Raw genomic sequence first — 25,013 nt, forward strand, 5'->3', positions numbered from 1 at the left:
TCTATAGAGTTTATCTGTTATCTACTGTGTATTCTGTGCTTGAATGGCTACCCCATGGCTACACAGCAGTTTCTTTATATAAACTATAGTAGTCTTTCTGAAGCAAACACACCCGTTTTAGAAGTGTAACAGTATATTATATCGTAGTTCCTTTAAAACACTTTCATTTTTTGTGATTACTCTGCGCTTTATTCTATCACTTTCTCAGTCCAGTTTCCCATATAAAGGGACCGAGACTGTCAGAAAGGGTGGGGCTGATTTGAGTGTGTAAAGCGGGCCACAGACGCAATAATAAAGTCATACGAATCTCCGTTTTGCACGATTTTTGGACCGTGTGGATCGTCATTTTTTGTGCCATGGCGATTGGTCATTTAGTCGATCAGACAGGTCAGAAGATTTCTGTCGGCTAGCCATAATATCTCTGCATGTATCTGACAATATCAATGGGTGACTGTCACTACTTTTTGTCCAGCATAACTTTTGTACAGTGAATTGTCAGTGAATTAATGGCCTGAACATTGTCTAATTTGTTCTTTGTACTACTTTATTTAATCTGAAAATTAGTGTAGGTAGGTCAGGAGATTGCACAAATGAGTGCCCTTCGGACATAAGGATATATCTACATGTCTATGACCAGCTTAAGAATGGAGCTAATTTATATAGGCAGAAAGGATGGGACCAAGATGGCTGCATGGAATAGGCGTGCCCTGGTTAATTGTCCCTGATATACAGTAAATGTTAGAATGGGGGTGAAGCATGGAAGAGATTTTATACAAGCTTTGCTGTAGGGGCCATTGGGGCCCCTCTGATATTGACTAGGCTATTCTAACTCTGTTTCTGAAGACATTTGTGATTCTGGAACAGAGCGACAGTTCTGCCCCCGCTGAGATGTGATGTTAGGCACATAAAGTTGATTTTGTGTGATCTGTGAGCTCAGACTGAACCTTTGATTTATGGGAAACACTTTAAAGATTCTGCTTTTGGCTGCAGTTAGTGTGTGTTGTGCCGTATGGGCAAACTGATATCCTTGAACAATATTTTAAATGAAAAAATGTCTAGTTTAGCAGCAAACAGGCTGAATGTGTGTCACGGTAATTTTTCCATGGCGCTGTACAGTGAGCATACCTTCATTCTAAGCAGAAGAGATTGTGGGTTGTTAGGGTCTTCATGAAAAATTTGGGGGAATAAATGTACATTAAAAAGGTTTTCTTTGAGTTTTTAAAATGTGCACAACCCCTAGGTTAAAGTTGTTGCTGCCATAAACAAATTTACTAAACTATGTTGGGTGCTCACCCTTGTTGACCTTTAAGGTGGGCTTTTAGGAGACAGTATCTAAAAGGAAAGAGACATTCTCTATAAATGAAAATTTAGCTCAGGATGAGCCCACGCCAGCCATTGCTCTGGGCCCCCCTCGGTAAGACAGTCCCACAAATCTTCAGCACCGATGTAAATAAACTTTGCCAAAGACAGTTGGTGGATGATTATATTTGTCCTCTGAGCTGACACTCATATTTCTTGTTGTTTCTAGGAGTTGGGAAACAGCAGCCCCCCGCAGAAGAATTGGAAGGGGATCGCTATTGCTCTGCTGGTCATTTTGGTGGTCTGCTCACTAATCACAATGTCCGTCATCCTTCTAACTCCAGGTAATAAATTAACCCAATATATATCCTGTTTCTCATCGTTTGTCCCCTATCAGCAGAAACACATGTATGAGAAACATGGAGTGAATCTGAAGGATGGTAGATAGAGACAGTGCAGCAGTTGGCATGATGGAGACAGTAGGGAAAGATGCAGTCAGTTATACAAAGCTGAGACAGTAGGGTATGGTAACTTAGACACAGTAGGACAAGATGGAGACAGCAGGGAAATATGGAGACAATAGGACAAGCTGGAAACAGTGGCGCAAGATGGAGACAGGACAATATGTAGATAGTAGGGGAGGATTGTGACAGTAGGGCAAGACTGAGACAGAATCACAATATGAAGACAGTAGGGTAAGACAGAGAAAGCAGAGAAAGTTATTTTATACAGTATGGCAAAATGGAGACAGTGTTACCCAACTTTTAACTACAAAATCAATTAGTACACAAAGCCTGTATAAGCACTACCGTAGTGGAGATTAATCCAATAGTTAAAACAAAGTAATGTGAAAAAGGAGGATATACTCACAGTTCACCCAGTCCAAGGGTGCATATACATGAGAAAACAGCAATAATTGTGAGTTCCTCAAAAAAATCAACCAAAATTGGTAAAAATACAAAAATGTTTATTAGGACATATTAGGTAGAGTCCTAACGCATTTCGTGCCTGTTAGGGGCACTTACTCAAGGCTGTGAACAAGTGCCCCAACAGGCACAACATGCATTAGACCTCCACCTATTATGTCCTAGTAAACATTTTTGTATTTTTATCAATTTTGGAGGCACTCACAATTATTGCTTTTTACCCAACTTTTAGCCTTAAAGTTGTTCAGTAGAACTCCCTGTAACCACAGAGGAGTGGTCAGAGTCCAGGCCAGAACCGCCATCAGAAATCACAGGGCCCCATACGAAAAAATTTCCTGGGCCCCCTGGGCTGCGCCCACTGCAAGCCACACCTCCCCACCCCACAGGTCCGCCCCCCACCACACAGTAAAAAAAACAAAAAAAATATTGGTGGCTAGGGTTCCCACAGGTTAATAAAAAATAAAAAGATATTGGTGGTCAGGGCCCCCCATAAAAAAACATTTGTGGCCAGGGCTCCCCATGAGAAAAAAAAATTGGTGGCCAAAATTGGTGGCCAGGCCCCCCCCCCCCAACATTATAAGAAAATTGGTGGCCAGGGCCCCTTAAACGTCCATGCCTTCCTGAAGTCAGCAGCTCTCAGAAAGATGGGGGGCCCGGCTAATCAAGTAAGTGTGGCGTGGCAGAGCCCCCCCTTACTCTCGGGCCCCCTACAACGCTCCTCCCTGTCCCCCCCTGATGGCTGCCCTGTTCCAGGCTATATAAATAATTGCCCTCACAATTTTTTTTTTGCCTCAGCCAACAGTGTTCATTGATTTTCCTGGATATTACATGATGCATCTGATGAGCTGAGAAGTTCTTATGTTACGAGCAGGAGGTCACATTGTACAATTATTGTCTAGATATTTCTCTGCACAGCTGCCCCCATTCTGCCCCAGGAACTGCTTTGGAGGGATCCATGTGAAGCATTTGGGCAGTGTATATGCACAGTAGAATTTTCCAGCCAGACGTACACTCTGCACAGTCAGTTTCAGTTTAAAATTGTGAGTCCTAAAAATTAATCCTCCTGGGGCTGCCCCTGTTTCCAGCCTGTACTCAATAGACACACAGGGAAATGTGCTGCTTAAGGTAAAAGTTGGGAAGCGCTCATACATTTTTCATGTTTCTGCTGCTGTTAAAGCAGTGACATGTTTAGCCGGTTTCTGTCCTCAGCCCCAGGAGACTCACATCTCAGTATCCAACACTAGATATGAATCTGGTTCAAGTGCTGGTGAACTATCATTACATGCCCTACAGCGAGTGAGATATTCAACCCCAGTCTCTGCTATTTGCTTTCCTGTGTCCATGTCTTTTCTCTCCAATGCTCTCTCCAATGTGCTGAAATATCCAGAGCCCAAAAATGTGAATACCTGAATTGGTCCAATTTCTCCTTAGTTCAACAAGTATCTTCAGGGGTATTTCTGTTCAGGGTTTGGGCGAATTTGACCCATTTAGTTTCGGCTACAATTTGTCGCCGGCGCCGATTAAAGTCTATGGGCGTCAAAAAAAATTTTTTTGACGCACAACACCATACAAATATATGGGAGTCATTTTTGCGGAGAAAAACGGCAAAAAAATTCTCCCATCCCTACTGCTCTTCATTAGCCGCCTTCCCTTGTTCTGTACAGTGACCTGATTTCTCTCTTGGATCGGAACCTAAAGTAACCTGAGTTTCTTTAGTATAGGAATTAGGCTTGAGAGCTCACCTTGGTTTGTCCTTGTTGCTGCCAATTCCCCCAGTTCCCCCAAGGGAAACCTGTCAAAAATGATGGACTTTAGAAATGACAATTTCCTCTAAATAGCATTTATTTCTGTAAGATTAGTGGCCAGTTTGTATCCAGATGTGAGGCATCAGACTGTACAGGTATGGAACCTGTTATCCAGAATGCTGGGGACCTGGGGAAAAGATCTTTCTGGAATTTCGGATCTTCATACCTTAAGTCTAGTAACATAGTAACATAGTAAGTAAGGTTGAAAAAAGACACATCGAGTTCAACCTTTTTTTTTTCTTCTTCTTCTTTTTATTAACTACCTATCTGCCAGTTGATCATGTAAATATTAAATAAACCCAACAGACTGGTTTTGCCTTCAATAAGGATTCATTATTTATTTGTTTAGATCAAGTACAAGGTACTGTTTTATTATTACAGAGAAAAAGGGAAACATTTATAAAAATTTGCATTATTTGGATAAAATGCAGTCTATGGGAAATGGCCTTTCCATAATTCGGAGCTTTCTGCATAACTTGTTCCGGATAACAGATTCCATACCCAGGGCTGTATTTAGGTCTGATGCTGCCCTAGGCACCGGACCTAAACATGCCCCTTATGTCGTGCGCGTGATTCCTCTGCCCCCCTGCCCCTCACCCCCCCAGCTCCATCACTGGATTTCCTATTGAAAAAAAAAAGACAGAAAAAATAGGCACCAATAGGCTGCCCCCAAAACTGTGCCACCCTAGGCACAGGCCCTCGGTGCCTTAATATAAATACGCCCCTGCCCATACCTGTACATTGGATAGTAAGAAATTCCCTGTAGGATGTGCCATCTTTGGGCAGAGAGCATTTTCTTGGCCCTTACACCTACCCCAGTACCCTGGTGCTCTAATGCCTCTATTACCTTTTAGAAATAGAATGGAATCCAAGAGGACAGAGAACCATCAAATGGGAAAAATATGGGAACATTTTCTGGATAACAGGTTTCTGGATGACGGATCCCATACCTGTATTACTTGCTCTTATATAGGGTATGATGAAAAATTTGTGAGTACATTTATTGATGATTTCTGCCACTTTTGCACTTACTGTGTTAAAAAGCCCTGCTGTGTCCTGCTACTGTCTCTCAGGGATGTGTAGAAAACATCATATAGTGAATAAAGTACCCCCTCTTGTAAAATATAAGGATATTATAAGTTACCGAGGAGTTTCATGACCATATAAAAACATGAGGCCGAAGGCCGAGTGTTTTTATACAGGTAATGAAACTCCGAGGTAACTTCTAATATCCTCATATTTTACAACTGGGGGTACTTTATTTATTATAATACACACGTTTTAGTGAGTCATGTGACAGAAATGACATCAGAACTCACCGTTTATAACTGATGACATCAGAACTCACCGTTTATAAGGATATAATTTACAGGATATTCATGGCTTTTGTGTATTATATACAGATTCAGCACAACTAAATTCTGCACAATGATTTGTTCAAACAGTCCATGCCAGCACCATGGATGCCCCTGATCAGCAGCGCTCTCCAACTTTACTTTGGTTCGAGCACAAGTACATCAGTGAAAATAAGTATTAACACGTCAACATTTTTCTCAATAAATATATTTGTAATGGGTCTATTGACATGACGTTAAGAACCCAAGAAATCCACACATACACAGAAATCAAAACAAATAAGTCCATAAAGTATGTTCAATAAATTGGAATGACACAGGGAATATGTATTGAACACAGGAAGAAAAGGAGGTGCAAAAAGGCATGGAAACATGGAAACAAACTGTCAGTATTTGGAAAGCAATCCTGCCCCTATCAGTGCAAATGAATATCAGCTGGTTTAGTTCTATTATGATGGCCCAACTAATTGAACTTTTTGGATGTCATTGCATACACAAGGTTTGGAGGAGAAATGGCACTGCACATCACCCCAAAAACACCATGCCAACAGTGAAGTTTGGAGGTGGGAACATCATGGTGTGGGGCTGTTTTTCAGCATATGGTACTGGCAGACTTCATATAATTGAAGAAAGGATGAATAGAGAAATGTCCCAGGACATTCTTGATAAGAATCTGCTGCCATTTACCAGGTGTGATGAAAACTCACCCTGGTGGTCCAGTGGGGCAGCGGGACGCCTGGCGCGTGGTGCTGCTTTGTCAGCCAGCCAAAATTCTCTGGCTTAGGGGCGCGTGCAGCGTGCACTTCCGGATGTATTGTGCGCACTAACGCTGGCGTGCTATGTCAGCGCGCAATGGCGCGAAATTTCAATATATTTAAAGGGACCTTTGCCCTGTATTCTTTGCCCATTATAGGTTCACCTAACTGATTCGTGTTGTGACCCCTGCCTGTCTTGATTCTGCTGTCTTCTGTGATTCTGACCCCTGCCTGGTAACCGACTATTCTACTCTCTGTAATCTGACCCGTGCCTGTCTTGACTCTTGCTTGTCTGACTCCGATTGAATACTGCCTGCACCGACCTGGACTGATTTGACTACGCTTTCTGTCTACGCCTTGTACTGTGACCTTCTGCCCAAAGATTTTTCGTGCCCCTTTGCTTGTCCAGAACCCTTAGCTCTTTATAAGACCTGGCGGCATCCGATTAGCCGAGGGCTCCTCCCAAGGTGAAAAGTGTCTGTTAAAGGCAGAAGCAAGAGCCGTGAACAGGGTGCTTAGCATTGGTTCTGGATTTAGGGTGCCGACCGTGACACCAGGATGCTGAGGATGAAACAAGGGTGGACATTTCAGCAAGACAATGATCCCAAACACACAGCCAAGGAAACACTGAATTGGTTTCAGAGAAAGAAAATAAAGCTGCTGGAATGGCCCAGTCAATTTCCAACTTGAATCCAATTGAAAATCTATGGAAAGTACTAAAGATCAGAGTTCATAGAAGATTTGAAGGCAGTTTGTGTGGAAGAATGGGCCAAAATCCATACTCCATTCTCCATACACTAGGGGGCCCATTTACTTAGCTCGAGTGAAGGAATAGAGGAAAAAAACTTTGAAATTCGAATTTTTTGGCTACTTCGACCATCGAATGCGCTACTTCGACCTTCGACTTCAAATAGAACGATTCGAACTAAAAATCGTTTGACTATTCGACCATTCGATAGTCGAAGTACTGTCTCTTTAAGAAAAAACTTCGACCCCCTAGTTCGCCACCTAAAAGCTACCGAAGTCAATGTTAGCCTATGGGGAAGGTCCCCATAGGCTTTGCCAGGATTTTTTGGTCGAACAAAAATCGTTCGATCGATGGATTAAAATCCTTCGAATCGTATGATTCGAAGGATTTAATCGTTCGATCAAACGATTTTTCGTTCGAACGCACGAATAGCACTAAATCCTTTGACTTCGATATTCGAAGCTGAAGGATTTAACTTCGACAGTCGAATATCGAGGGTTAATTAACCCTCGATATTCGACCTTAAGTAAATTTGCCCCTAGGCGTCTTGAAACTGTCATTACCAACAAAGTCTTTTCTACTAAGTATTAAATACATTTCAGTAAGCGTGTTCAATACTTATTCCCTGTGTCATTCCACTTTATTACACATAACTTAATTTATGGACTTATTTGTTTTGATTTCTTTGTATGTGTGGATTACTTGGCTTGTTAGTAACATCTGGTGTAAATTTCATAGCCCCATTAGAAATGTATTTACTGAGAAAACCATTGACGTGTTCAATACATATTTTCTCAGCGTCAGAAACATTAAGATTAAGTGAAATTTAGTGCTGATTTTCTATGATAAATGCCTCTTATTGTTCCTTACAGAAGGCAGCTGGTCAGGCCCATGTTTAGGTCCATGTCTAGGACAAAAATTGAGACCTGATTATAATAAGAGCTTCTGCCAATATAATAATTCTTTCGGGTAACCATGGTGTCTGCTGAGGTATATTGAAATAAAAGGCAAAAATTAATTAAATATCCTCTCCTGTTACAGATGAAACGGGAAACTCTTCGGACAATCTCCTTGCATTGGAGGATCTCTTCAGGAATGAATTTACCATTCATGACCCTGAAGCCAGGTGGATCCGTGGTAAGTCCCAGACGTTGGCTCTCTTTTTTTTTTTGGAACATGTGTTTTTATTAAGTTTTAAGGACAAAATGAAGAAAAACATACAAAAGAAGTCATTGGCTCTCTTGATCCTCTTTTGGGTCAAGTGGTGTAGGTCAGATTGAAGGACATTTGTGCTTGTGTTACTCATTCTGATTTTGATACTTGAGCAAGGCTCAGGAGAAGGCTTCTGATTGTACCCTACCTGGGCAAACAAATTCACCTGCACGGCTAAACATTGCCATAGGAAATGCCCAGGCAGTGTTGTTGGGCAGAAACTGAATTTATAGAAAGATCTTAGTTTAATTCATGGTTTGAATAAAACTCAGCAGTTTTTTCTGTTATTTAATAGCGTAATTTATCTGTTTTTGAGGTTGTGCCAACCACAGGCATAGGGGGCGTTGCTATGTGTAAATGCTTATATCTGACTGAGCACCACTGAGTTATCATGTTATTAGACATGGAGTAACTTGATGCCAGCATTAATAGCACAAGCCACCTGATCTGATATCATGTCACCTCTCCTGATAATGAATATTATGAAGAGTATCACCCTGTTATAAAGTACTTTTACTATGAGTAGTATGAGGGATCTTGCAGTTGCTATTGTGAGTATCTCTGTACAGTAGAAAGTGTCTGCCTGTGATTAAAGTGAGGCATTTGTAGTTAATATGGATAGAGTTTCAGTGTGATTGCTATGGAGTATCTGGTTTTTACTAAGAGGAGTATCTGTGTGACTATTACTAGATTATCTCACAGTTACTATGAGGAGTATTTGTCCTGACTTATTGTGGGATGCACATACAGCATGAGGACAGTTGAAGGCAGGTTTGTCACAGGGATGATAAATAGGGCAGCACAGGCAGTGATGTCATTTTCATGTATTTCTGGGTTAAAGATGAAGTGGGTCAGTGCAAATTATATGTGGGTCACCCTGTGAACTTGGCTGGTTTGGCAGGAGGTTATAGCATTACCGTAAGGGAAATGTCTGGGGCTGACAGGAAAATCTCTGTGTTTTACTGGAAGATGTTTGTGATGTCACAGTGAATAATGATGAGATTGTGTTGATGAAACGTTACAATGTAATAAGGGGGGGTGGAATGTGGAAGGAATGTCACTGTTTGTCGTTCAGCTGTTCACCCTCTATTTCTGCTCCTCGGATAGGCAAATACATTTATGTGTTTATTCCTTGAAATAAAATCTGGGACTTGCAGCTCTGCCTGTGTCTCGCCTGATTGTGCCAAGTAGCAGTTGCTAAGGGTTTTGTCTCTGCCCATTGGGGACATATAGGATTTCTGTTCTATTTACCTATTGAAATTAGGGATGCACCGAATCCAGGATTCGGTTCTGGATTTGGCCAGGAATTAGCCCTTTTCAGCAGGATTCGGATTCGGCCGAATCCTACTGCTCAGGCCGAACCGAATCCGAATCATTATTTGCATATGCAAATTAGGGGCGGGGAGGAAAATCACGTGACTTTTTATCACAAAACAAGAAAGTAAAAAATGTCTACCCCTTCCCACCCCTAATTTGCATATGCAAATTAGGACTCCGATTCAGTTCGGTATTTGGCCAAATCTTTTCGGGGTTTGCCGAATCCAAAATAGTGGAATCGGTGCATCCCTAATCGAAATAACCCTGTCTGGTAGATAATGTTCTGGGCCTATTGAGACCAGCATGGGAAGGGTCTGAGTTAGCAAAATGTTCAGACACACTGCATGTACTGTAGAGAACTGAATGCAGGAGCTGCTTGACTATTGACTGAGCCCTGGATAATAATAATGTGCACAAGTGGAAACCTATATAGCTGACACTTAATTAACTCACTATTAAAATCTCCAGCAGTGCAGCCAATTCACAGACTACATCAACCCCCCCCCCCTGCCACCACCAGGAGAGATTCATTATTATTAGCGTTGTGAGCAGATCAGTCCTGTCAGTGGCTAGCTAGTCCCCTAGTGGGACAATAGACTGACTGTTACTTTCTGGGTGCAGATCCTCCCCCAGAGAAATTATATACATGATTTTCCCTTCTTTGTTGCACATCTCCCTCAGTGGGGCAAAATATCTGCCCGCCTGCCCCCTTCTTTGGTTGCAGAGTATCCCCCAATGGGGGCAATATAACTGCCTTCCACTTCTATGGGTATAGAGTCTCCTCTAGTTGGGCATTATACCTGACTGTCCCTTCTGTTGGGTGCAGAGTCTTCACCTCAGTAAAATGATATACCTGGCGATCCCTTCATTGTGTACAGAGTCTTCCTCAATGGGGCATATATTTGGTATATAAGTCTTGCCTAGTAGGGCAACAAGACTGCTCCTTCTTTAGGTGTAGAGTGTCTCTCATTGGAACTATATACGTGACTGTCCTTTCCTTGGCTGCAGAGTCTCCCCAAGTTGGAAAATATAACTGCATGCCCCTTCTATGGGTTCAGAGACTCCCAAAATAATATCATTTCCTGCCCCTTCTATTGGTGCAGAGCCTCCCACATTAGGCCAATATATTTGCCTGCTCTTTCTTTTGGTGTAGAGTCTCCCTCAGTGGGACAATGAGATTGACTGCCCTTTCTGTGGGTGCAGATTTCCCCCAGTTGGGGCAATATAACTGCCTGCCCCGTCTATACCTGCAGAGTCTCTCTCAATGCGGCAGTTTATCTACCTGCTCCTTCTTTGGGTACAAAATCTCCCTCAGTGGGACAATAAAACTGTTGGTCCCTTATATGGGTGCGGAGTTTCCCCAGTGGGCCAATATACCTGGCTAGTGATGGGCGAATTTATTTGCCAGGCGCAAATTCGAATAAATTTGTTAGTGAAAATTCGCCAGTGTCAAAAAAGAAAATGGACACCGGTGACGCAATTTCGCCATTTCACAGGAAATTCGCAATTTTTTTGCCGAAACGCCAAAATTCGACCATCACTATACCTGCCTCTCACTTCTTTGCGTGCAGAGTTTCCCCCAGTGGGACAATATAGCTGTTGGTAGGCAGCAGAGTTAAGGTAAATTGGCAAGTAATAGGGAAACGAGTTTTATGATGCTGTGCAGGAATATGATATGTATTTGTATTGGTAAGATTGTAACCTCCAATGTGCCAGGGACGGATGGGACTGAGATAGGGACCTTAGATTATAAAATCACAGTGGCAGGTAGTGATACGAATGAAATATAATCTCTGTAAAGCACTTTGGAATATGTTGGTGAAAGAGTAATAAATAAGATGCTGTAAACAATGTCTGACTGGGGTACCTAAGGCCCACCAGATAACGTAACCTCAAGGGTGTCTTCTCCTCAGCATATATACCATTACATTATCTGTCTATTCCTAGGAAACTTAAACCATATATTGGTGTCTGCTCCTCAGCAAATACAGTATATCGTCTCATGATCTGTCTATTCCCAGTAAACTAAACCATATCATGTTGTCTTCTCCGCATATAAAAAAATTTAAAAATTATATTCTCACAATCGATCTACTCCAGTGCAAATGAACTGACTTTTCCCTCTGCTATGATACCATTTTAAGATTGCCATAATAAACACACACACTAAAGCACAGGGTACTGTTAAATCCCTTAAAGAGGAATCTTTTCAGAAGTCTTTGTGTATTTGCTGAAGGCTTTCTATCTATTCAGCTGAGCAGTTGCAGAATGGGCACAATAGACTGCGGGTGAGTTGTATAGAAAGACATCATGTCCTTGGTCACGATCAATGGTGATCGCTCTTCTGATGTGAGGGTCACTTAGATTAAATCTCCTTTATTCTAAAACGTCCCCAATCTTTTAAAAGATTGTAAGCTCTTCTCACTGTGTCATTTATAAAAACTGTACCCCTGTATGAGTTTGTACCTTGTTAATTACTGTGTGCATGAGTTGTGCTATATAAATACAAACAATATGAAACCCTTTCTTTGTAGTCCTGACCCAGTCTATAAGATCCTTGTCGATTTGGAAGAGTCCAACATTGCTCCATTGGTGCACTGCAATCACATCCCCATGACAGGAAATCATTGTTATCTAAAGGAAAACCTGTTTGTAACCCCCTGACTCAGCGCCTGTCTCCTTACTGTGGTAATTAGATGAATTGGCCCCTGGGGATCCTCCCTCTGCACATTGTGCAACCAATCCCACAGCTGAAAATGGCCACAACTGCCCTCCCCTTCTCCTGCTTGGGATTCCCATTGTTTCATAATGTATATTAGGCTGTTAGCAGGACATTCAGGTATTGGACCAATGCTTGGTAGAATTATGTAACATGTCACTTCTGTGAATTTATTTATTTATCCAATGTATATTTATTAATGTTATATATTTCTAAAGTGTCAACAATAGAAGGGTTCATACATCAAACATGCAGATTTCATACCAATCAATACAGGGAATAAAGAGAGAGTTCTGCTCATTCTAGCTTACAGTCTAAAAGGAGAAGGGTATGAGACTTGCATTATTGGACTGGGAACCTGATCTTTACACTACAGTATACAGTATAGTAGGGAAGGAATGCCAGGCTAGATGTAAGCGTGAGCAAATAGTGTATAGGGAAAGAATGCCAGGCTAGATGAGGGCAAGGACATAGAATGTATAGGGAAGGAATGGCAGGCTATATGAGGCAATATTATATAGTGTATACGGAAGGAATGCCAGGCTAGATGAGGGCATATAGTGTATAGGGAAAGAATGCCAGGCTAGATGAGGGTATGGGCATATAGTGTATTGGAAAGGAATGTCAGCCTAGATGAGGGCATGGGCATATATTGTATAGGAAAAGAATGCTAGATGAGGGCAAGGGCATAGAATGTATAGGGAAGGAATACCAGGCTATATGAGGCAATAGTATATGGTGTATAGGGAAGGAAAGCCAGGCTAGGTTAGGTCAGGGATATATATTGTACAGTAGGGAAGGAATGCCAGGCTAGATGAGGGCATGGGTAAATAGTGTATAGGGTAGGAATGCCAGGCTAGATGAGGCAGCATTTTATAGTTTACAGGGAAGGAATGCCATGCTAGATGAGGCAGTATTATAGTGTATGGGAAAGGAATGCCATGCTAGATAAGGGCAGGGGCATAAAATATATAGGGAAGGAATACCAGGCTAGATTATGGTATGGCATATAATGTATAGGGAAGAAATGCCAGGCTAGATGATGGCAGGGGTATATAATATAGTGTATAGTATATATGGAAGGAATGCCAGGCTATATATATATATATATATATATATATATGAACAAACAAGGACTTTATTTTGAAAAATAAAGGTGAAGTTTTAACAGTTCGGCTCCTTATCTGGGGCCGTCTTTATTTTATATATATATATATATATACATATACATATATATATATATATATATATATATATATATCCTGGCATTCGTTCCATATATACTATATACTGTTTTATATACTGCTGCCATCATCTAGCCTGGCATTTCTTCCCTATACATTCCCTATACATTTTTTAATCTCCTGGCCACCAATGTTTTATTTTAATATTCTATAGGCCCTTGACAATTTTTTTAAAAAAAAAATATTTTATGGGGCCCCAATTTTTTTTAACTTGTAAGGGGGCCTTGGCGCCAAAGTTTTTTAAAAAAACAAATTTCTGCGGCCCCAATTTTTTTTAACTTGTAAGGGGGCCCTGGCGCCAAGGTTTTTTTAAAAAATATTCTTGGGTCCCCAATTTGTTTAACTTGTAAGGGGGCCCTGGCGCCAAGGTTTTTTTTAAAACAAACTTTTATGGGGGACCTGGCGCCAATGTTTTTTTTTATAACTTATAGGGGGGCCCTGGTCACCAATTATTTTTTTTAACTTGTAGGGGGGTCCTGACCACCAATTTTTTTAAAAAAAAACTTTTATGGAGGACCCTGGCACCACAGTTTTTTTTTACTTATAAGGGGGCCATTGCCATCAATAGCTTTTTATAACTTGTGTGTGGGGCGGTTACCTTTTTTAGCGCTGATGTCTGTGTGGTCTTTTAACTGTGGTGTGGGCGGGATCTGGGGTGGGGCCTGGGTGGGCGGGGCCATGCCCCCCCAAAACATTTTTGTACGGGGCCCCGTGATTCTAATGGCGGCCCTGGTCACATGACTTCCAGCCTTCAAATGTGGCTTAATATGAATCCTCCAGAAAGAAGTGTGGAATTTGGATAATACTAAACTTGTTTTAGCGTTTGCATGAAAATGATAGTTATTGGCTTGTTTATTAGAATATTAGTATTAAAATATTAAATAATTTATTTGATTTGAATTAGGATACACCAATACACTCAATAATGACTGGAGACAAAATAATGTCTATACATACACTTTGAATAAAAGGATCATTGTATCATTTAGGGTTAGCGGTATATTTATCCATTGCATGTTTTAGACAGACTCCTTATTTACCTAAACTTGTACCTCGGCTTCTGTTGCCGTTCAGAATATAATGTATCCTCCTGGCATTGGCTTTCAGTCCTACCCTGCCTCTGCCCACCTTCTGTCAGTAAGCAATGTATTTAGGTAAAAGCCCATGCTGCCAATGATGGTGTGCTTGGTACCTCTCTCTTTAGTGGCCCATGTGCCGTCATTCTATAGAATCGCTTTCAGACTTGAAGCATTGCCATTAATTCACTTTCCCCCAGATTTTCACTGTCCATCACTTTCTGAAAAAGCTTTAGCCACAAATTCAATGTCATTGCTTTACCCCATAGTGCCCATTGGCCACTGTGCTCAATCCCATACCTTGTGGTGTTGGATCTGAAGCTGTTAACAAACAGATTAGATATGGAGTTGTCCTTGTAATGCTCATCCGTGTGTTAAGTGCTTCTCAACGAGCCGCAGACCCCGTGCCAGAGTGCAAAGATTCCAAGTAAAGGAGAAAATAGCCGGAGAGCACATCTTCTTGATTTAAAAATTTGCAAAAATTGTTGGTGAGGTGAAAGGGTAAATAGCTTGTTTGTTTCACTGTATTTTATGCACCTGATGAAGGCCGTTGTAGCCGAAACATGTGCAGGATTTTCTGCAAAATAAAATGAAAACCTTTTAAATCAAGAAGGTGTGCTCTCTGGCTGTTAACAAGCAGCCTGCCCATAACTCAATTATATTTCTGTGCATTGGTATATATGCACTGCTATTATTTTCTCACTCTATATAAATGCCTCATAATGCTACATGTATTCATTAGCAGCATATTTATTGTACAAGTGCACTTCTAGCTCTGTGCTGTAAACATTGAATAAAACATATTCATACCTCCCAACACTTTGGAAGTAAAAAGAGGGACAAAATGTTTTTTTCACACGTATCGCAACAAAATGTTTTGACCACACCCCTTTCTGTGGCAACACCCCCTAATTACCATGTTCATTTTACAAAATTTGGCAGGTTATGGAAGTTTGAAAATATTTCTCCTTATCTAAACTGTTTTTTTGTGTCTCAAAATTGTTACAAAGTATCTTATTTGCACTTGTTAGCTGTTCTGGGCACTTTGCTAAAAGCCAATTAAGTTAGAAACTTTGTTTCTTTTTCTGGCTGTTCAGTGCAGAGAAAATAGGGACATTTGTGTACAAATGAGGGACTGCGGGTTGAGCTGTCAAAAGAGGGACTGTCCCTCCAAAAAAGGGACAGTTGGGAGGTATGCATATTTGAGTCCCCGGTGCAAGGCTCCTGCAGAGTTCTGATGTTGCCTTTATTCACTAATACATAAGGACAGAGAGGCCAGCCCGGCACATAGTTCTGCATACTTATAATTAGCTGTAATTTACACTGATCACTTTCCAACTTGTTAACAGAAGTGAGAAATTGGAGGCGACCAGAGACGGGGGTTGAACCTGTAGGTTTAGTTCATAACCTCCTGGGTTTGTACTCGGGTGCCACTCTTGCAACGTCATGGGGGGAAATGAGATATGGATAGATTTCCCGACAGCTTGACCTCCTTAATAAAACATTCTGGTTTATTTGTGCTAATGGAATTCCTAAGGGCTTTGGTTAATAAGAGTCGGTGGTGTGAATTACAGCTCTCTCCTCGCCACCCAAGGCCACTTTCATCTTCCCTGCTTTGTTATTATAATGAGATTCCCTGCAAGGAAGATTGTCGGTGCATCTGTATCTGGGCTGGGGACTGGGGGTTAAATGGAGCCAATTGTTCTGGTGACACAAGTGAAAGTGCTTCTTTGGCTCCTTCTGTTCAACCATTTTGTGAGTTGGTGAAGGCGACGAGAACCATTTCCCAGTTCTGTGCCAGTGTATCTGCTGCTAATGTGCCCTGGTCCGACCTATCTGGCATATGTCCAATCTTGGCACAAGGCAATTTTTCTCAATTCAGGATCAGTTTGGCTGAATAGGAGTGATTTTTGAATGATATTTATGGAAATATTCTGTTGCACATTGGCAACGCTGAAATCTTAATTTTCACAACTGAATGGTGGGCCGCTAATATCCACAAAACAAAAACCCATGGAATGAAAAATAGGGGCACATACACAGGGAGACCCTTGAGGGATAGAATATTACTCCATGGCACAGAAAAACATAGAACTGCTCCTGCAGCCAAGTAGGTGGTTCTGCCCTCAAGGCCAGGGTACTAGTGACCACAGCTAGATGCAACATCCTGCCTGGGCTTGACCCGGTGTTATCAATGCTGTCTGCATTACCTCTGCTCTATATGAGCAAGTCCTGCTTCAGTACTATTGGTATCCCTGTATTTCCAAGTAGGCATGGCCTGTTTCACCTGTTGTCAATCTACTCACAGGTGTTCTGAGTTAGTCATTAGTCTGGCTATATAACCCCCTGCTCTGCACTGACTAAGGGCTCTTACTCACTGGCGTTCTGACCTGCGCTCCCCTGCGTTCTGTTTTTTGGCGTTCAGTCGCAGGGGATCGCAGGAATAGACGCATGTCATTATTTCAAATGGGGCTGTACTCACTCAGGCGCGTGTAGGCGCTGAACGCAGGAAAAATGCAGCATGTTGCGTCTCAACCTGCGTTCGGCGCCTACACGCGCCTGAGTGAGTACAGCCCCATTTGAAATAATGACATGCGTCTATTCCTGCGCTCCCCTGTGGCTGAACACCAAAAAACGGAACGCAGGGGAGCGCAGGTCAGAACGCCAGTGAGTAAGAGCCCTTACTGTCTGTTATAATCAAGTGTCCTAGGTGTTCTGTTCCTGTGATTGCTGGTCCTTTGACTCCTGCTACCTGTGTGACCTGGTTCTGACCCCGGTCCATTCCTGTCCTTGAGTTTGCCTCAGGATTCTGCTCCTGTTATCTGGCTCTGACTCGGCCTGTCTTACTATGTCCTTCCCAGAGCATACGTTGCTTGCCCCTGTGGGAGTTGCTGGATTCTCATGCAGTAAGTCCTGGCAGTACCCGAGTAGCTGAGGGCTAGGCCCAAAGCCAAACGTGGCTATTAAAGGCAGAATAGCACAGCTACACAGGAATCCAGTCACTCTCCTGGGGTTTGGGTTTGCCATAAGTTACACTAGCTTGAGAGCAGAATCCATCCAAGGCTCCTGGGGAATCTGCATACGACAAATTTTACTCTCTCTCACCTCAGAGACCCATCTTATGTCCCTCAGTGAGAAAGGAATAGAATAAAACTATATTATTTGTTTCTGTGACATTAAAACACCCACTCCCAGCTCTCGCTACTCCATCAAATTTACAGAGGAGCAGCCACGTTACCTACGCATGGTTAATAGTCTGCTCTGTGTGCCCCCCGAGACCTCATAATGCTCTGTTCTACTGCCATTAATCTGCCCCATTCTGACTCTCCTTTTGGCCTTGTACTTCCCTTGTGGTTCTGACCTCCCCTGCAGAATAATCACAGCAAAGACTGAAACAGAATGTTCCGCAAGCAAATTTAGTTTCTTCCACTCACTGGCATAACCGCCAGTTTATAACGATTGGATACAACCTTCTCCAGTCATTATTCACTTTTACTGGGGATCATTAAGTGGAAGCTGCTAGCGCAATAGGCAGTGTTGTGGAGAGTGTCTGTGGCCCCTGTAAGGCTGCATGTGGCTGCACAGTCTGTCTGCCCTGATCCCTGTGAAGGATTTGGAATTTACTAATAAGCAGTATTCTAGGGGAGAGGAGGGGGTAGGTACTTGGTAATTCCCCAGGATGTGGCCATTCACAGAAGTACTTCTTAATAAATGTTCAGAGGAGAGACCACCCATCTCCAGTACATCACTGCTATGAGCTAGAACCAGAATATTAGTTATTACAAATGCAAAGCCAGAGAATATCTAAAGAGGATATTTTGGTCCAACACCCAACCTTCTCGTTGCCTGGATAACTGTACAACCCCCCAGGCTACACAGCAGAAGAGTGAGTAACCATGGCAACTGTTTTAACCTATATACCATCATCAGCATTGATTCTAAAGTCCTTGTAACACCCAGGACACACAAAGCTGGAGATATTTCTACTTAATTTTGCATGTCTATCTCTGTGTATCATCTGTCCATACAGTATGTATGTATCAGCATTCATATAGTGCTGTCACATTTACACAACACTTTCCAGGCCATTGTTTACAGTCTATCACATTTACATCTATCATGGGCAGTTAACCTGCCTCTGGGTTTCTGGCATGCAGGTTAAAGTAAATCCTAACAACATAGACACAGGCAAAACATGCACACTCCTTGCAGATAGTGCCCTGCCTGGAATTAAACCTAGGAACCCAGTACTGTAGAGATAGCCACTGAACCTCCATTTGAAACCAGCATGGCTCTTATAGTCTGTGGCCTGTACAACATGCATTTCACATGACATACCTCCCAACTATCCCTTTTTCGGAGGGACAGTCCCTCTTTTGACAGCTCAACTCGCAGTCCCTCATTTGTACTGGAAAGTCCCTCTTTTCTCTGCACTGAACAGCCAGAAAAAGAAACAAAGTTTCTCACTTAATTGGCTTTTAGCAGAGAGCCCAGAACAGCCACAGGTGCAAATAAGATACTTTGTAACAATTTTGAGACACAAAAACACAGTTTAGATAAGGAGAAATATTTTCAAACTTTCATAACCTGCCAAATTTTGTAAAACAAACATGGTAATTAGGGGGTGTGGCCACAGAAAGGGGTGTGGTCAAAAAAATGCTGCGCTACATGCGGAAAAAAAATTTTTGTCCCTCATTTTACTTCCAAAATGTTGGGAGGTATGCACATGACTCTCTATCAAATGGGCCCGTGTGTAGTGCTGGAATGTGGGTTCCCAACCAGATTCTCACTCTCAACATCTCAACTTGGCTTCAGGGACTCAAACCCATTTAACTGTCTATTTTCTGAATTCTCACAACAGACTTGCATTAAAGGGATACTGTCATGGGAAAAAAAATTTTTTCAAAATTAATCAGTTAATAGTGCTGCTCCAGCAGAATTCTGCACTGAAATCCATTTCTCAAAAGAGCAAACAGATTTTTTTATATTCAGTTTTGAAATCTGACATGGGGCTAGACATATTGTCAATTTCCCAGCTGCCCCAAGTCATGTGACTTGTGCTCTGATAAACTTCAGTCACTCTTTACTGCTGTACTGCAAGTTGGAGTGGTATCACCCCCTCCCTTTTCCCCCCAGCAGCCAAACAAAAGAACAATGGGAAGGTAACCAGATAGCAGCTTCCTAACACAAGATAACAGCTGCCTGGTAGATCTAAGAACAACACTCAATAGTAAAAACCCATGTCCCACTGAGACACATTCAGTTACATTGAGAAGGAAATACAGCAGCCTGACAGAAAGCATTTCTCTCCTAAAGTGCAGGCACAAGTCACATGACTAGGGGCATCTGAGAAATTGACAAAATGTCTAGCCCCATGTCAGATTTCAAAATTGAATATAAAAAAAATCTGTATGCTCTTTTGAGAAATGGATTTCAGTGCAGAATTCTACTGGAGTAGCACTATTAACTGATGCGTTTTGAAAAAAACATGTTTTCCGATGACGGGATCCCTTTAACAAATTATATCAGTCGGTTTAACATATGGTGCCAATATGTTAGATAATTATAAACAGATAAGTTGTTACAGCCAGCAGTACTGTCCAACCCCCAGAGTACAGGGCACTCACTGTGGTCCTACACTTGTGATCTCTCTCTATTCTTGAGCTCATCTGTGTCCCATAGAGTGAGCTATTACAGGGGCTAGCCCTCACATTAGCTAGTCCTACCTTGGAGATCTTCCTTTTCTGTTATTTCTAAATGTGCCTCCTCCTCCAGTTATCTCTCCTTGTGCCTCCTCCTCTCTCCTGTTAACCCCCCCATGCCTCCTCCTCTATCCTGTTATCTCCCATGGTGCCTCCTCCTCTCTCCTGTTAACCCCCATGTCTCCTCCTCTCTCCTGTTATCTCTCCCTGTGCCTCCTCCTCTCACCTGTTATCTCCCTGTGCCTCCTCCTCTCACCTGTTATCACTCTGTGCCTCCTCCTCTTCTCTCCTGTTATCAGTCCCTGTGCCTCCTTCTATTCCCTGTTAGCTGGGAAGAATGTAAGGTGAGTGATAGTTGGAGTTGGTGTAAAGGAAAGTTATTGCCATTGTCTTCTGGAAACTCAGTTCTCAGAATCTCTTAGTGTGAATACACTGCTACTGGGCTAATTAGTAGTATTGTTGAATCTGATTGTTGCTGAGATGATAGTCAGGGAGTCAGTGCGACAGGGAGTCTTTTTCCATTGGTGACACTTAACTCTGCACCTCCTTCCTTTATGTGTCTCTGCCATTCTTTATTTGTTCTCATTGAGACTGGCAGCAAGAGATGGGGATCAAAAAGAGATTGTTATGAAGGTGGGAAAAGATGGGGCAGTAAATCGTACGACTTCTGGATAGTTCCCCATCTCCAGCGGGCAGTTACTTAATGTCTCCCCTATTATTGTCCCAGGAATTACAGGATTTCTAGACCCATATGTAATTCAAAAAACTCCAGGATTTGAGATGCAATTCAATTCAGTAAAACGTATCTCATTGTTTATCAAATGAGAACTCTATTGAACTCTGTTGAAGTTTATTGGAAAAAATGGTAACTGAATTTGGAGAAAAGTTTTTTTTATCTCAAATTGAATCTCGTCCATGAGCTGTCATGTGATAAACCACGAGATAACTTTTTCTCACTGCATTGAATCTGGCCCATTGTTTGGAAAGAGCATATGGTGACATATCCAAAATGGGTAAATGTATCTTTCTACTCCAAACTACAAAACTGCAATTTTTTATTAAAAGAGAAGGAAAGGTGAAATTGCTGGGGGTGCCAAAGGTTCGGCACCCTGAAGTGATTGTAATAATTTTCCTGATATTCCAGGCTTGTCAGGGCTGGATTTACATAGTGGGTGCCTTTAAGCCCCTGTCGTTCATCGCCCCCGTCCCCTCCCTTTTTATTCGCTCAAATTTTCATCATCGGAACTGGAGAAATAGGTATTGGTGGACGGGAAATTGAAAAAACTATTTTATCTCTTGTGAATCACAACACATTCAAACACTTGCAAAATCTTGCCGTATTCAACTGCGCAACATTGCTCGAATAAGACCCTATCTCAGCTCAGAATCAACTATAACACTGATTCAGTCTCTCATCATCTCCCGCCTTGATTACTGCAATTTACTCCTCACAGGTATTCCAACAAGTCACCTTTCACAACTCCAATCTGTTCTAAACGCGGCCGCTAGACTCATTCATCTAACTCGCCGCTCAACATCAGCTGCTCCCATATCCATGTCCCTTCACTGGCTCCCAATCTCTTCTAGAATCAAATTCAAATTACTTACACTCACATTCAAGGCCCTTAATAATGAAACCCCTCCCTATATTTCATCTCTAATCTCCAAATACACTCCTTCACGAAACCTTCGCTCTGCTTCTGATCTTCGCCTCACTTCTCCTCTGGTCACTTCTGCCCATTCTCGTCTACAAGACTTCTCTCGGGCTTCTGCTTTTCTCTGGAACTCTCTGCCACAAGCTGTCAGACTTTCTCCTTCCTTCCAAACTTTCAAGCGCTCCTTAAAGACCCATCTGTTTAAAGAGGCCTATTCGATGTAACTTAATTAATCATTGCTGTATCAAAAATGACAAAGTGTTTATACAATCCTAATGTCTCAATTGTACCCTAACCTTTTAGTTTGTAAACCCTATTGTACTCTGTAATCCTTGTTTGTTATCCACCATTTATTCCCTGTTTGCTATAACTGCAGTAAAGCACTGCGTATCTTGACAGCGCTATATAAATAAATGATGATGATGATGATGAATCCCCAGTGTTTCTGAACAAATGTGGTTGGACAGCATTCCGCCCTAGGCCCAGGCCTTGGTGGCCTTTCCACAAATCCGGGCCTGAGGCTAGTGCTCCTATCAGGAAACTGCCCTAGCCATTGGTTCTTCTCAGCAAGCACCACAGAGCAATTCTCTTCTTCCGCTTCTTCTTTCTTCAAAATCCTGGGGCCGACGCTTGTGCAGAAGAGTGGAAGGTTAAAGGGGTTGTTCACCTTCCAAACACTTTTTCAGTTCAGTTGTTTTCAGATACTGTAGTTCACCAGAAATAAAGACTTTTTCAATTGTTTTTCATGGTTTATTTTTGACCGTTTCCCCAAAATTTCAGTTTAAAGTTTAATTTTCCTGTGTCTGGTATTTAAATTTGGCAGCTCGGTAATCCAGGTGTAGATACTGAACTGTTACAATTTCCTACATTCTCAGCAACATTTGTAACAATTCTAACAGCTGCCTTTGTTTACCTTTACATTAACTTTTAGTATGATGTAGATGTTCTGAGACAATTTGCAATTGGTTTTAATTTTTTACTATTTGTGATTTTTATTTATTTAACATTTTAGTCAGCAGCTTTCTAGTTTGCATTTTCAGCAATCTGGTTGCTATGGTGCAAATTATCCTAGGAACTGTGCACTGATTTAAATAAGAGACTAGAATATGATAAGGACAGAGCCTGAATAGAAAAAAATAGTAATAAAATGTGGCAGTAACAATAAGGGGCAGATTTATCAAGGGTTGAAGTGAATTCGAGGGAATTTTCGAAGTAAAAAAATTTGAAATTCAAAGTAATTATTTTGGATACTTCGACCATCGAATAGGATACTACGACTTCGAATTTACTTTGAATTTGTTTTGAAGTAAAATAGTTCGAATATTCGATAATCTAAGTACTGTCGCTTTAAAAAAAACTTCGACTTCAATTGTTCGCGCAATTAAACCTGCCAAAGTGCTATGTTAGCCTATGGAGAAGTAAAAAAGTCGAAGTAAAATTGTTCGATCAATTGCTGAAATCGTTCGATCGAATGATTTTACTTCGACCGCAAAACGGACGAATACGGTAAAAAAAACGTTGACTACGATATTCGAAGTCGAAGTATAGCCATTCGATGGTTGAATTTCGAAGTATATTTCACTTCAAAATTCGACCTTTGATAAATCTGTAGCTTGACAGAGTTTTGTTGTTTAGATGTAAAGTTGCCTAGAATTAGCCATTCCATAACATACTAAAATCTAACGTAAAGGTGAACAACCCCTCAGGGAAACTCAGGGATTCTGCTCAGCAGGGACAGAGATAACAAATGTATCAAATGGAACAGTCGGTGGCCCCCCAAAACCCCCCCCAAGGCTTTAGTTCCTCACATTTTTATTCAATCTTTTTGTTCAAACCACTGAATTACAGCTGAAAGTCTGCAGTTCAACTGCATTTGAGTTGTTTCATTTAAAATTCATTGTGGTAATGTACAGAACCAAAATGAGAAAAAAGTTTATTTCTGCACCTAACTGTACATACATGAATGGCCCTGGTTAGCAGTTTTTATGACATTTCTGAAAATTGTCTAAACATTTTACAGTTTGCAACATATATATATATATATATATATATATCACACTTTTTTTAGACATACAAAGCTAAATCACTTCAAATATGAATGTCATGGTCTGCTGAACAATTTGATGCCCAGTAAATGCATACATGTACCAACGTATGTGGCATATAGATTGATATAAATTATAAATAATGTTCTCAGATGCCAACTCAGCTTCTGCACATAAAGCCCTTTCTCTGTGTATGATGTGTTTTAATACCCCAAAATATTGCAAAGACCTCAGAAAGTCATATTGTTTTGGAAACCACACATTCGGATGTATCCAACATGGGTAAATATTTCTTTCTACTTCAAATTACGAAGCTGCAAAGCTTCCGAAGATTGAGCGGCTTTTATGACATTTCTGAAAATCTCTAAAACAAATTTGCTGCATTTATCTCACACACAAAGACAATTCACCCTAAATATGAATGCCAGGGGACTACTGAACAGCTTGATGCCCTATATACATAGATTTACTGAAATATGTGGCCCATAGGGAGCCCAAATGAAATGAGTGCATATGAATTTTATTGCTGGCAACTCAGCTTCTTCAAACAAAACCCCCTATAGTTAAAACTATAGAGCTTTAATGATGACAAATGAAATGGGAACTTTCTTTTGTCTCCAGATCAGGAGATCGTATATAGGAACAGGGACGGTTTCGTCTTCAGACTCAACGTGGAAACCAATGAGACAACAACGTTGCTGGAGAACTCAACTTTTGTGAGTGACTTTTCCATGATCTGTTTTATCTGTGGGGCTATTGTGATAGAGGGGGCTTTATCCAGGTGTATTCCAGAGGGGGTTGGTACACATTTCAGCATTTAGGGTAAGTCACACTGGGAGATTAGGGGAGCTTTAGTTGCGAGGCGACTAATCACATCTTCTTTGGGGTGACTAATCTCCCCGAACTGCTTTCCCCTGTCTTCCGCCTGCTAGAATGAAAAATCGGGCGACTAAATCTCCTCAAATCTCCCAGTGTGACCTTACCCTTAAAATGATGTGTAAATGTCCTTGCCTGGCTGTTTATTTTTGCTGCACTGCTGGCGTTGACTCCTGAAACAATGTTGCAGATTAAACTGATGAAAATGCATGGAAAAGAGCTAACTCCTGTCAGGAGTCAGAGAAGAGAAGGAGACAAATAGCCAGTGACATTTACACA

The 25,013-nt window shown here is 41.5% G+C and overlaps 1 protein-coding gene across 1 annotated transcript in view; it reads left to right on the forward strand.

Annotated features, from left to right (window-relative positions):
• The window catches only part of dpp10.L (dipeptidyl-peptidase 10 (inactive) L homeolog), a 75,105-nt gene that overhangs the window by 19,421 nt on the left and 30,671 nt on the right, over positions 1-25,013 (forward strand). The window contains 3 exon segments of the mRNA NM_001091635.1: positions 1,529-1,643; positions 7,930-8,025; positions 24,480-24,574. Coding sequence (NP_001085104.1) covers positions 1,529-1,643; positions 7,930-8,025; positions 24,480-24,574 — 306 coding nt within the window.

Source organism: Xenopus laevis, chromosome 9_10L (genome assembly GCF_017654675.1).
Source record: "Xenopus laevis strain J_2021 chromosome 9_10L, Xenopus_laevis_v10.1, whole genome shotgun sequence".
In the NCBI taxonomy this organism is placed as follows: Eukaryota; Metazoa; Chordata; class Amphibia; order Anura; family Pipidae; genus Xenopus; species Xenopus laevis.